A 14,500-nucleotide genomic window follows, 5' to 3' on the forward strand; every position below is an offset into this window, starting at 1 on the left:
CACCACGGAGACTTAGTTGGTCCCAAATGTCAGTAGTACCGAGATTTGCCATGCCCACTCACTATTCCTGTCAGTGCTTTATTTTGAATTTTAAATCTTACCAGCCTGGTTTTTGTTTTTTTAATGTTTATTTATTTTTGAGAGAGAAAGAGAGCGAGAGAGAGAACGAGCAGGGGAGAGGCAGAGAGAGAGGGAGACACAGAATCCGAGGCAGGCTCCAGGCTCCGAGCTGTCAGCACAGAGCGCGACACAGGGCTCGAACTCACGGACCGTGAGATCATGAGCCAAAGTTGGATGCTTAACCAACTGAGCCACCCAGGCACCCCTAAAATTTTTCTTTTTTCTTTATTTATTTTTTAAATGTTTTTATTAATTTTGAGACAGAGACAGAGCATGAGCAGGGGAGGGGCAGAGAGAGAGGGAGACACAGAATCCGAAACAGGCTCCAGGCTCTGAGCTGTCAGCACAGAGCCCGACACGGGGCTCAAACCCACAAACCATGAGATCATGACCTGAGCTGAAGTCAGACGCTTAACTGACTGAGCCACACAGGTGCCCCTAAATCTTACCAGCCTTGTGGCTGTGAAAATGTAAGTTGCAGAGCATTTGATGATAAAAATTTAGTTCTACATTTGCCGACATAAATAGGAGGATCATTGCATTCTCATCTAATGCTTAGAGTCATGATATTTTAAGTGTTTTTTTTTTTTTTATTATATTTTTGTTCTTCATTTAAACTGAAACGTGAAAAGATGCTGTTAAATGACGACTTAGGAGTTCTACACCACGTGAATGGGTGAGGCATTGCCTGCTTTTATATTTATAGAGAAAGCCACGGGGTTTATTTTTCAAAACTCCAGAGGCCATGTTATATGAGCCCATGACTCCCTAACACAGGAAAGGGAGCTCTAAAGGCCAAAATAAATCCTGTGTAAGTGGGTGAAAATCAGAGTGTGTTAGAGATCGCGTAGCCAGCCTGTATGTCTTCCTAAAATCTGTTTGAGGGCCTAGTGTACATTGTAGAGAAGCTGTTTCCAACTTCTCAGTCTTGAAGATAATTAAATTTGTAAATCGATGTACAGATTAATTGGAAGTGTTGGCTTTAACCAAAGTCATTAGAAAAAGAGTACTGTTATGTCTCCAAGGCAGTCTGCTTGGAAATCTTGGGTGCATGAACTTGCATTTTAGTCTGGAGAGTGGGGGGAAGAAAAGAAAAGGGAGATTGTACATTGTCTGGTCTTGGGACGCACACCGTCACAGCGAGAAGCCGCAGTGGTTTGCTGTTACTAGATTGGGCACTTTTAGGGAGACTTCCTCCTGGACAGGCAGAGAGAGATGTGTAAGCAAATACAGTGGCAAGTGCACAGAGTTTGAGAGAGGACTCCGTGGCCACTTGGGAGGCACACAGATGGTTTTGGAGGTAACCCCAAGGACCAAGGACTGGACGCCTTTCCTGTCACGTCAGCATCTGCCTTTGACGTGCACTTGAAGGCCCCGGCAAGCCATTAATTAACCCAGAAGGGCGGCTAAGCACAGAAAGGGCCCTTTCTGAATGCCTCACCCGGGGATGTTTTTTATTCCCTGAAGAGCAGCATTATGTTTCTACGAAGAGAGCCCCTCCTCTCTGTCCTCCCCACCCTGAAGCCTCATTTCCTTCTTAGAAGCGCGGAGTCTTTCTCATGCAGATTATTTCTGGAGACTCTGTGCCAGGTTTTAATTACATTTTAATGAATGTGAAAACAGTTCATGTGCATAGGAGAAAATTTGGAAAATACAAAAAGCGCACATAGAGAGATAAATCTAGCAAAATTCCACCCCCAGGACTAGATGTGAGACTCTTTTGGAGGGTTCTCTTCCATTTGTGTGTGTGGGCGCGTGCGTGCACACGTGTGTATACAAAACAAAATTTATCATCGTGTGCATTTGAAACCTGCTTTTTTTGTATCTAACTCTGTATCATAGATGTTTCCCCCAGTCATGAAGTATATTCTTTTCGGGACTTCACCTCATTCCCCTGGTTTATTCCCGTATTTAAATGGTAGTATATTGTTGGTCGTAACTCTGGTAATAAAATAATAGTTGTTTGATTTGATGTATAGGTTTGGGCCATCTGAGTGCAAATAAGTAAAGAACTGTGAGATGAGTGGAAAATCTTTTCTTTAGGTGTCTTTTATTACTGTGAAATAATATATACATATACTCACTGGTAAACGATGGTAAGTCTAGAAAGAAAGCGGTCAAGATGAAACCACTGTTCATGTTTTCATGTATTCCCCCCCCCCCAACATTTTCCATGTGTATATTTGCCTATAATTGGGGTCGAACCGTAAATGCCGTAATTCATTGAACCCTCTTGTCATTGAACAGCGAAGTATTTCAACAGCTACACGTTGGCTTAATTACAGTCACATGGGAGAAAGAATTAATGCAAAGTGATAAGACCAGTCTGTTTCATCTCCAAAATAAGGTGGTCCCCAAGCAGGTTTTAGAAAAGGATTGTATGTAAATGTTAATACGTGCATTAACAATTTGGGGCACGTGGGTGGTGGGTCTGTCCGTGAAGCATCCGACTTTGGCTCAGGTCATGATTTCATGGTTCGTAAGTTCGAGCCCCATGTCAGGCTCGGTGCTGACAGCTCGGAGCCTGGAGCCTGGTTCCGATTGTGCGTCTCCCTCTCTCTGCCCCTCTCCTGCTCATGCTCTGTCTCTCTCCCTGAAAAATAAACAAACATGAAAAAAAAATTTTAACTAAAAAAAAATTTCCTCTTACACTGACCACTGATTGTAAAATAAAAGTAAACCCAGTTCCCGTTTGAAGGGAGGAAGACGTCCTGGGGGAAGCAGTCAGCAAGTTAAGACCCACTGCGTTGAAGCCAGAATGTCCACGAAGAAAGAGAGAAGGTGCCTTTTGGATGATAAGGTCATTGCCAACAGATTTTCTGGTGGCTCTGGCTCTTGGTCCTAGGGCTGCAGAGAGACAGGTCCCAGAGACCTGAGTCTTTTCCAGATTACTTGAACCCAATGGATTCTTCCAGCATCCACGCCAGCAGGCTAATAGGGAACGAGAAATGAGACAAACTTTTCTTCCATCCCTGGAGAAAAAGGGCTGCTTTAAAAGATTTTAAGAGACTATTTCATAATGGGGCAGATTGTTAACAGAGAAACTTTCCCCTGTAATGGTATCAGATTAGGACCTAATTTCCTCCTTTAATGCATGTGTGTTTTGCTCTCTATCTGGGGACAAGGCCAGCTCCCACATAGGTCCCTTGTGGTCATATCTTTAAGGTAATCAAGTGGCAGTTCCAACTTGATGTTTGGGGCAGCCCTCTCCCTGCTAAATAAAACGAAACCCTTAAACGATATTTCTCTTGCGGCTGAACTTTGAACTAACTAATTTGGGAAGGGAGCCGTGGTGAATAGGAGTTTCTGCCACCTTGCAATCAAATTGCAAAATGAAGAAACTCGCCTTCGGTTTCTCGAAGGCTCTTCTGCCCAAATCGCTGCATGGGCTGGCATGCTTCCCTTCGCAGGCACCACAGACATGCCATGGGCCACACTCTTGGGTCTCCACCACCCCACCTCCACCGCTCCCGTCTCCACAGCTCAGGTCTCCACTGTGCCCCTGCCTCCACTGCTCTGGTCTGGGAGCAGCTCAACCAGGGAGTGCTGGGGCCTTCCCCGTGCAATGAACAGCTCAGATCAGCCAGTTAAGGGGCCTCATGTCACAACTGGGTCAGGCAAGAAAGTAAACACAACTGCCCTAATTAAGAACCCCTCTATTTGGGAGGTTATTTTTTGCTTTGTTTTTCCATGTGTTTGAGGCCAAGGAGCTGTCCCAGGGCCCCCAAAGCTTTCTTTTATTCTAGAACTGGAGCGGTTGGAGAGCATCCATGGGAGTTCTCAGAACTGGGGCTGGAAACAGATGCTGTTCCCGAACCAGTGAGGTGTTGAAAGTTGCCTTGTGTTGGGGCGCTTGGGTGGTTCAGTCGGTTAAGCATCCGACTTCGGCTCAGGTCATGATCTCACTGTGTGTGAGTTCAAGCCCCGCGTTGGGCTCTGTGCTGACAGCTCAGAGCCTGGAGGCTGCTTCTGGTTCTGTGTCTCCTCCTCTCTCTGCCCCTCCCCTGCTTACACTCTTTCTCAAAAGTAAATAAAAACATGAAAAATATTAAGAAAGAAAGAGAGAGAGAAAGAAAGAGAGAGAGAGAAAGAAAGAGAGGAAGGAAGGAAGAAAGGAAGGAAGAAAGGAAGGAAGGAAGGAAGGAAGGAAGGAAGGAAGGAAGAAAGAAGAGAAAGAAAAGAAAAAGAAAGAAAGAAAGAAAGAAAGAAAGAAAGAAAAGGAAGGAAAACAGTCGTCTTGTATCTCCAACGCATCTATGTTAGGAAAGGAATACACACCGTGAGGCCTCTGTGCATCGTGCTTTCTTCGAAGGGTTTTAGAAGTTCCGCTTGCGGGTTTGGAGATCACCGATTAACTGTTCCCAGGAGAGCTGCTCTGAGTCCATTTAGTGAGGGTGGGGTGTCCTGCCGATCCCTCCAGAAGGCCCGTTTTGGTCGCTCTTTGGGGATGCGCACAGTCAGCTGGATGGGAGGACGAGCTGCCACATCCTGGATCTCTACTGTGCAGGAGGCCCTGCTCTGAGAATTTACAGAAAAGCGTTTAACCCTCGCAGCCTCTTCCAGGCATAGGGGCTATTGCTGTCCTCAGTTTGGAGATGAGAAACAGAGTCCTGTCACCTGGCCGCCAACCTGGAGCTAGAAAGCAATAGCATTATGATTACAAATTGGAGTTTCTGGCCCTTAGCCACCAGGCCCCCTGAATCCTGCATGAATCCCATGCTTTGACCCTGACTTTATTGCAGCCAGCACAGACCTCATGCGCCCGCTAAAAGTGTTCTTCCAGAGTGGAGAGAGGACATAGGCCGGCTTCTACCCAACATAATAGACATCGATGGCGTTTCATAGACACCAGCTTATCAGATGGCGGTCTTCCTGCGCTGGGTCTGGGGGAGCATTTGGTATATCATAAAAGGTCAAAATCCTTCTTGTAGGCAGCCCCCTCAGGCACACGTGCGTGCGTGCACACACATACATACACACACACACACACACACACACACACACACACACACACACACGGCTCCTGTGCAGCTTTTCTCTTCCTATTCCCATGTTTCTCCCCCGACCTCATCTTCATCAACAGGAATTGTGTTTCCCCTCTGCCAGACCTTCCCTTCTCAGAAGTTGGAGGCCGTCCATAATACTTTCGGGGGCTTAACTATTGGAGCCCTTCGTTGTTTGCGTAGATGTCTTACTAAATAGCTTAAAGACAGGTTGTGTGTGCATTTGTTTAATCCCTAGTATTTCTAAACACCATACCTTGAATATGGTAGACACCCAGAACTTGGTTCTATCACCCCCTCTTACACCATCTCCTTACACACAGAAAATGCCGGGCAGACCATTTGTGCGCGTTGTTATTTGCAGCGGGATTTCGGTAAGTTCCGGTATAGGATCCAGTCATGCTTGTGTGACGTGAGCTGCTGCTTTGCAGTGTGAAGGCTTCCCGGCCTCTTCGCAGACCTTTCTTTCCCAGGAGGAGCACGTAGGAAACAACACACAGTGCTGACAGTTGAATCAAGTGCACAACAAGCGTTAGGGCTGAGATGTGATTCGCGATGTCACAAGGCCTCCGGAGACCGTTCAGCCCCACCCCACCCCCGTGTGAAATGTGCCTTTACCTCTGTTCTCGCTTCAGATATCTGAGTGTTTGATGGAGGGAGCCAGGGCGAGGTGAAGTCGGGGGTTCGTTCATCGTGGGATTGTTATCTCGGCAGAAGGACGAGTGGCGGGAAAGGCCTTGAAAACTGGCACACGTGGGCCATGCTGAATTGGCCCGGTGAGTGTGGAGCCCACAGCCTCCTCTGAGGGGCATGAGCATCCACGTGTATCTGTCCTTCTGGAAAGCGGACGCGATGGGGTCACGAGGACCCACGAGAAATGACCTGTGGCCCCGGTGTGCTTTTTCTTCCCCTTAATATCAAACTGGTGGTTTCAGACGGTTCCACTTTCGTGACCTTGAAGCATATACGTTAAAAAGCTGGAGGAGTCCAGCTCACAAAGACAAACAGTGGACAGAAGAGTGGGTGCCAGGGACCAGGGGGAGGGGGAAATGTGGAGTGAGTGTTCAGTGGGGACAGAGTTCCGGTGTGGGAAGATGAGAAAGTTCTGGAGATGATGATGGGGATGGTTGCACAACAGCGTGAATGTACTCAGTGACAGCGAATTGTACATCGGAAGGTTATGATAGTAAATTGTATGTGATGTATATTTTACCACATTAAAACCAGAAGAGCGAGAAATAGAGCTGAACCATTCATGTAGATTGAACCTCTGTCGTCTGATACAGAGAACTCAGGCCGTCCTGTCCTGGAGTAGAAATTGTGGAAATGTAGAGCAGCTCATGTTAAGGAGTTCACAGCCTTGCCTTACCCATCTTTTCCATCCACAAGAGCCATTTCACGTTTAAGCGAAGGCAGGAATGGGGGACTTGAGAAATGGTATCACTACCATTGAAACTCCCACTGCCTAAGCCACTGCTTATGACTGGGTTTCGTAAAGAACAGGACAAGGGCTCCTTCCTTCCGTCTTCACTTATGGATGGCCTCAGAAAATGGCACCTGGGAAGGCGGGTGACAGGAGAGGCAGAATGTCCTTGCTGACACTGAAATCAGAAGTGTTGTGTTGGCGGGGGCAACTGGGCGACCCAGTTGGTTGAGCGTCCGACTTCGGCTCAGGTCATGTTCTCGCGGTTCGCGGGTTCGAGCCCCGCGGTAGGCTCTGTGCTGACAGCTCGGGGCCTGGAGCCTGCTTCGGATTCTGTGTCTCCCTCTCTCTCTGCTCCTCCCCCACTCACACTGTGTCTCTCTTTCTCTCTCAAAAATAAATAAACATTTTTAAAAAGTAGAAAAAAAGGAAGAAACGTTGTGTTGGGAATGCATCCCTGTGTTCAGAGCCGGTGAACTTGAATACTCTAGTACCTGAGCACTTTTTTATATGAAATTATACAGCAGAACTCGGGGAGCGGGGGGAGATCCATCATTTTATTCTAACATCCATCTGTGAGATTTAGGTCTTGTCTTGGAGAACAGAGGATAGGTAAGTTCTTTCCCACCCTTATGAGTGGAAGTTGGTGAGGTTGGTCTAAAACAGTAACTTTTGGCCAATGAATCTCAGCCATTTGCCCGTGGAGTAAAAAAAAGCGAAGTGAACCCTTCAAAACAACCCCCCCTGCCTTCACATTCATTGCTTGGAGGGGTGGCAAACTAAGCACCCAGTTAATTGTTGGTTTCTCTTGATTTCAGTGTAATCAGACCCGTTGACGAGTTGAAGTGGACCGAATATTGCTGCTAGGTTTATGGTCAGTTCGGAGAGTGTTCTCATGTTTGTATTGAATAGTCTAAGAATATATATGTACATTTTACTGGTTACTGTAAATTCTTTTTTTTTTTTTTTCATTAGGTTTTAAAAGAAACATTTAATAGGGGCACCTGGGTGGGTCAGTTGGTTAAGTGTCTGACTTCGGCCTAGGTCATGATCTCGCTGTTCCCGAGTTTGAGCCCTGCATCAGGCTCTGTGCCGACAGCTCAGAGCCTGCTTCAGATTCTGTCTCTCTCTCTCTCTCTCTCTCTCTCTGCCCCTCCCACATTTGCACTGTGTCTCTCTTTCTCAAAAATAAACATTAAAAAAAATTAAAGGCACAGTAATTTAATTTTTACACATTTATGTGTGTGTGTGTGTGTGTGTGTATATATATATATACACACAGAGAGAAATATATATATATATATATATATATATATATATATATATATATATATATATACACACATAGAGAGACAGAGAGAGAGAGAGAGAGATAGAAAGAGGGCCTGTGTGAGCAAGGGAGGGACAGAGGGAATCCCAAGCAGGCTCCACACCATCAGCACAGAGCCCACCACAGGGCTCGAACTCACAAACCGTGCGATTGTGACCTGAGCCCAAACCAGGAGTCGGCTGCCCAACTGATGGCGCCACCCAGGCGCCCCGAAGAAACGATCATTTAAAAGCTAGTTAGGTGTTCAGTTGTGTGTAGGGTAATTGATCCAGTTGCTAGGATTCGTTTTTCTTTTGTTTTGCTTTTTTTTAGAGAGAGAACGGGAGAGGGGCCGAGGGAGAGAGAATCGAGCAGGCCCCACATTCAGCGCAGACCCCGACATAAGGCTCAGTCCCGCAACCATGAGACCATAACCTGAGCCGAAATCAAGAGTTGGATGCTTAACTAACTGAGCCACCCGGCCGCCCCCAATTACTAGGGTTTTTGGGGTTGTTTTTTGTTTTTTGTTTTTTTTAATTAAACTATATAGCTCAGGTAGAACAGTTGGGGGGACATAGGGCAGGTCTCATTGACCAAGTGACATTTCACCTGGTCGTCTTGCAGGCCACGGCTGGTTTCTGTTTTCTTTTCTCTGCTGCTTACAAGTCAAAAAGCCTGTAAAAAGTTAACACTGTGTTGGGAAAGCCTTATCCTAACTTATAAATTTAGAGAGAAAAATTGGTCCATGATAGGAAAGCTGACGATGGCACGTAAAGAGAAAGAGGAGCGGACTGACAAAAATTGCCCCCGGTCCCTGGTGTCTTATGGATGTCGTGTCCCCTGCTCCACGGTCCTGTGTGGTCACATGTGCAGACACGTGTGTGTTTATCAGACACTTGGGGCTGGGGAATGAGAAGCAGCTTCTTGCAAGTGCATTGTCTTGAAACGCTTTCTCCGTAGAAACCAAAAGAGATCTGACTGCTGAAAGAACTCCTCGTTTCACTTTTTTTTTTTTTTTTTTTTTTTTAATTTTTGAGACAGAGAGAGACAGAGCATGAACGGGGGAGGGGCAGAGAGAGAGGGAGACACAGAATCTGAAACAGGCTCCAGGCTCTGAGCTGTCAGCCTGACGCGGGGCTCGAACTCACGGACCATGAGATCCTGACCTGAGCCGAAGTCGGCCGGTTAACTGACTGAGCCACCCAGGCGCCCCTCCGCGTTTCACTTTCTAATGAAAATACCGGTGATCTTGTGGGAAGATTGGACGCAGCCTGTTAGAAAAAGCCCAGCTCTTAGGCTGCGTTTTCAGTGATCTCTCGTGGGGGCTTGGCCGCGTCCTTAAGCGACAGCTAGCGGCACACGGCGTACGACTCTGTCCGTGCGTTTTCGTTTTCATTGCAAACACAACGTGCTGGTTTTTCTTCTCCAGAAGTGTCCTCAACCGGCAGCACTTTTGCAGTTCGGACCATTTGGCAAAGTCTGGAGATGTTTTTGATTGTCAGAACCATGGCGGGTGGGAGCTGGTGCTGGCATCTAGTGGGTGGAGGCCAGAGAGGACACTCAGCAGCCTCCGGTGCACAGCACAGCCCCATAACAGAATCCTCTGGCTCCACATATCTAAAATGCTGACATTGAGAGCCTGATGATTAGATTTTGCTTCTTTCTTTTTTTTGGGGGGGGGGGGGGCAGAGAGAGAGAGAGAGAGAAAGAGAGCAAGAGAGAGAGAGAGAAAGAATGTTAAGCAGCCTCCACGCTGGGTGTGGATCCCCGATACAGGGCTCAAGACCTCAACGCCTGTGGGATGGTGACCTGAGCCAAAATTGAGGCTTGGGCGCTCAACTAACCGAGCCACCCAGGCGCCCCAGATTTTACTTATCTCTAAGCACCCAATGTGACAGAATAAACAACGACGTGACTCGGGGTGGTGTCTGAGTCATTTCACGCTGCTGTGGCAACATACAACAGATGCGGCAGCTTAAACGTCACATTTATTTCTCGCAGCTCTGGGAGCTAGAAGTCTGAGATCCAGGCACTGGCAGATTTGGGATCGGGTGAGGACCCACTTCCTGTTTCCTCCATGACATCTGTTCATTGTGTCCTCACTTGGCAGAAGGATGAGAGCTCTCTGGGGGTCTCTAACATATAAGGGCGCTAATCCCATTCGTGAGCGCCCCACCCTCATGACCTAATCACCTGCCAGTGGCCCCACCTTTGAGCACATAGTGAATTCATCATTGTAACTGACTCATTACTGCCCGGCTCAACGTCAGCTCAGCATCAGCAAAAGTCCGTTCAGTGTTAGCCTTGTGTGGCGCACGATTTTGTTATTGGTTACATTGTCTCCCCTCGGTAATGTTTTTGTTTCATTTGGTTATGCTCCCATCTCATAGTTTTTTATTTAGCCTCTCATATTTTCCTAATGCTGTCTTATGAGTGAATTTCCCAGAATTCAAACAAATCTCAGGACAGATCTGTATTTCGGCTGTCAGAGTTTCTCTTCAGTATATACAAAAGCACAGAATATCACCAAATTAACTAAACATAAGCATTTTAAAAAATTAACTTTTTTATTCATTTTTGAGAGACAGAGACAGAGTGCAAGGTGGGGGTGGGCAGAGAGAGGAGATCCAGAATCCGAAGCAGGCTCTGGGCTCTGAGCTATCAGCACAGAGCCCGACACAGGACTCGAACTGATGAACCACGAGATCACAAGCTGAGCCGAAGTTGGACGCTCAACCGACTAAGCCACCCAGGCGCCCCAACATAAGCATCTTTTGAGTGGCAAAATTCTGGTAACTACAGTGAGAATTGGAATAACCCAAGAGGCAGTCATGTTGCTTGTCTGTTGCTGCCTGTTACCACAGGTGCAACAGCCAGAAACAACACATTGTTTATCCCGAGTCTAGGCACGCCTTTGCTGGGTCCTCTGTTCAGGGTCTCACAGGGCTGTGGACAACCTGGTGGCTGGGCTGCATCTGCGTTTGGAGCTTGCCCGTCCCTCCATCCCGCCCCCAAGTTTCCACCTGCCTTCCAGCTATCCGGAGGTCTCTGCCAGACCAATGCAGGGAGCTCTGTGACAACATACAAAAGTTGGAGTTCCTCTTTGTCCGTGCACCAGCGTCCCGAGACGTGGCTTCTTCATAGAAATGACGTCAAGTGGACGTGCACACTTTACTCCTCATTCACGATTGGTTTCTTCTCCGTGCTACGGACAGGCCCATACGCAGAGCGACTATCAGCTTATCGCTTAAACTCGGCAAGTGAAGGGTATTTTGATTAATCATTTTTCTAGAACAACAGGTATGATCCAGTCAATGTGGCTACCTGCCGTAGGGGTGTTGACATGACTTCTAGTCTGCTCAGCCATCTTCTGTGTCTCTGGAAAAGCGTGTAGTGTTCTATCTGACCACGTCCATCAGAATGCACCTCAGGAACGCGGTCATGCTCATTACCAAGTACGTTGTCATGTACGCAGCACACACGTGATTTTTAGTGAATAAAAAGTTGGGCTTCGTGGGGCGCCTGGGGGGCTCAGTGGGTCTGACTCTTGGTTTCAGCTCAGGTCATGATCTCACAGTCCGTTGTGACACTGAGCCCCAAGTCGGGCTCTGTGCTGACAGCACGGAATCTGCTTGGGCTTCTCGCTTGCTCGCTCGCTCTCAGTCTCTGCCCCTTCCTGTGTGCACGTGCTCTCTCTCACTCTCTCAAAATAAATAAGCATTAAAAAAATAAGTCAGGGGGGCGCCTGGGTGGCTTGGTCGGTTAAGCGTCCGACTTTGGCTCAGGTCATGATCTCACGGTCCGTGAGTTTGAGCCCTGCGTCGGGCTCTGTGCTGACCGCTCAGAGCCTGGAGCCTGTTTTGGATTCTGTGTCTCCCTCTCTCTGCCCCTCCCCTGTTCATGCTCTCTCTCTGTCTCAAAAATAAATAAATGTTAAAAAAAAATTAAAAAAAAAAATAAGTCAGATTTTGTTTCCATTATCTGTTGCCCCTGAATTTGTCCTCATCACCGTGGTTTGTGCGTGACCCTCCCAGCCTTGTAAAATACACCAACACTTTTTTCGTTTTTTTGACTTTTTGAAACATTCGTCCTGGATGCGTTTATATTGATATATGTTATTACAAAGTTATAATTACCTTCATGGTTATAACGTCACGGGTGTTATTTCTTTAGTTGTCTCAGCGAGATGCAGTGACACAAATACAGGCAGTGTTTCAACACTCTCTCTCCACTTTCTCCTGTCGTCTAACAGAGGGCGGCTCCCGCATCGTAAAGACCTCGTCTCCGCGAGGTGAGGCTAAGATGAGCATAACCAGCGACGAGGTGAACTTCCTGGTGTATCGCTACCTCCAGGAGTCAGGTAAGAGGCTTGGGTGTCTGTCAGCAGGGGAGTCCTCTTCAACATGCCACATGCAGGTCCACCAACCGTTGGGCCGGAAAACCAGGCCGTAGGAAAAGAAGAGCAAACAAACGACGTTCTTATTAAGAGAGTTGAAAAAGAGAAGGCTCCGGGGCCGCCCCGTTCCCGGGATGGGATGGGGAGCGCGTTCTTTTCTTCCCTTGATATTTCTGTCCGGATGAGATCAGACTGGAGTTAAGGTCAAGAGCAGTTGGGATGGACGTCGAGAGTGGGGTAGCGGAGGGAGCAGCGGCTCTGGGCTTCCTGCACGGTGAGGGCGTTTGTGGACTAGTCTGTCGTCACAATGTGTCTGTCTATGAACCTCTCAGACTTGGACCCAGTGATCTGTTGAGCCCCTGAACCCTCCCCCAGATGGACCGTTGTCAGTTTCCCAAAACGTAGGAGTAGTTCCGGTTTCTCCCAGCACTTCTGATTATGACCAAGATATTCCTCAGCGGTAAGCAAAGACCGGGGCAGATACGTGTTCCTTGCGGACACAGTGGGCCTTGTGAGTAGCGTCTGCTATCCTCCGGGAGTGGGGGAGGGGCTGACAAGCACCCGAGGCCCGGGCCTGGCCTGGCTTTGTCACAGGCCAGCCACAGTCCTCTGAGGAGCCCTGCGATGCCTCAGAGCCTGGATCCCCCCATTACTCGATGTCGCAGATGCCCCACACAGCGGAGCCTCACCACAGTGTCGTGGGTTGCTTGTGGGTGCTTTTTTGAATTCTCAAGAGTCTGAATTCTTCTTAAATTCACGTTATTAGGTTTTTAATGAATTTCTAAAATGAATATTGTCTTCTGAACTTTAAAATATTTCATTCGAGACGTACACAACGACGTTCGTGGAGGACATCCTACCCCTTCCGGTACACGAGTTGGCGCCTGTGTTCGACTCTCCTCTGTCGTCCCCTCTCTCTCTTCAGTGGTAACTGCCCCTCCTGGTTTTTGCACTTGCTGTGTCTGCGATGTCTTCCTAAGCAGTGGGCGTACAGATGTATTAGTTTGCCCCGGCTGCTGTAACAAAGTACCACGGACCGGGGCGGCTTGAACAGAAATACGTTGTCTCACGTTTCTGGGGAACCAAAGTCCAAAATCAGGGTGTGGGCAGCCTTGGTTCCTTCTGAAGCCGTCGAGGGAGTCTGTTCCATGCCTGTCTCCCAGCTTCCGGTGGTTTGCTGGCCGTCTTTGTCTTTGTCGTCACACGGCCTCTCCCTGTGTGCCTCCACCCCTGTCCAAATTGGTCAGATTTCTCCTTTCTATAAATCTTCCTTCCGAGATTCTCTCCTTTTGGAAACAGCCGTCCTGGATTAGGGCCTCCCTGTAGTCCAATAAAAACCCATCTTAGCATAACATCTGCAGCGACCGTGTTTCTGGATAAGGTCACTTTCTGGGGTGGACCAGGGCTTAGGACTAACTTAGGAATTTGGGGCGGGATCAATTCAGCCCGTGACTCTTGGTTTCGCACGTGTTTGAGCCTTTTACGCTTGATATCCTATCGTTGATGTTCCGCAACTTGGTCTTTCAAGACGGAAACCAGTTCCCGAGCCTTCACCTTCCAAAGACACATGGACAAGAGTGAGGGGCAAGCAGCATGTGAGCCCCCGGGTCCTGGCTCTTCCTCAGTCAGCCTGCAAGGTGTGGCATCCAGACCACGTGGCTCAGGCTCTGAGCCTTGAACAAGTTATTTACCCCCACGAGCGTCCCCTTCCCGTGCAAAAATGGTTAACCTGGGCCATAGTACTGGAGTTCACTGGACACGTGGCATCATAGAACAAACCCCTCTCCCCGTCCAAGCCTGGATATCTGTGCCTGGGGACCCCAACTAGCACTTTCCATGGAAGGTGCACACTCTTTCTCCATGTAGATTGGGTCACTTGGAGTAGCTGGTCCCAGGCATAGTGTGACAGAAATTGATAAAACGTGTATGACCTCAGCCCCGGGGATTGGGGAAGTCACTAGCACCGATCTCCTACCTTATTGTGGGGCATTGCTCACCTGAGCACAGGTGCTCTCCTGTGACACAGCAGATACACTCTCAGAGCCATGTGCTTCCCTGTCGACTTCCAGCATTGAATTCTGAATTCAAGATGCCTTTCTTTGTTTTTTTTTTTATTTTTTATTTTTAATGTATATTTCTTTTTAAGAGAGAGACAGAGCATGAGAAGGGGAGGGGCAGAGAAAAGGAGACACAGAATCCGAAGCAGACTCCAGGCTCTGAGCTGTCAGCACAGAGCCCAATGCGGGGCT

The 14,500-nt window shown here is 48.0% G+C and overlaps 2 protein-coding genes across 2 annotated transcripts in view; both read left to right on the top strand.

Annotated features, from left to right (window-relative positions):
- Positions 1-13,017, top strand: part of LOC128773791 (translation initiation factor IF-2-like) — a 189,549-nt gene extending 176,532 nt beyond the window's left edge. The window contains exons 4-5 of the mRNA XM_053891380.1: positions 7,365-7,420; positions 12,108-13,017. Of these exons, the coding sequence (XP_053747355.1) occupies positions 7,365-7,382 (18 nt within the window). The 3' untranslated portion in view covers positions 7,383-7,420; positions 12,108-13,017. The remainder of the gene's footprint in view (positions 1-7,364; positions 7,421-12,107) is intronic.
- The window catches only part of TBL1X (transducin beta like 1 X-linked), a 43,782-nt gene continuing 41,439 nt past the window's right edge, over positions 12,158-14,500 (top strand). Inside the window, exon 1 of the mRNA XM_053891381.1 lies at positions 12,158-12,215. Within this exon, the coding sequence (XP_053747356.1) occupies positions 12,158-12,215 (58 nt within the window). The remainder of the gene's footprint in view (positions 12,216-14,500) is intronic.

This window comes from Panthera pardus, unplaced genomic scaffold, assembly GCF_024362965.1.
Source record: "Panthera pardus isolate Hobbes unplaced genomic scaffold, ASM2436296v1 HiC_scaffold_27, whole genome shotgun sequence".
Taxonomy (NCBI): Eukaryota; Metazoa; Chordata; class Mammalia; order Carnivora; family Felidae; genus Panthera; species Panthera pardus.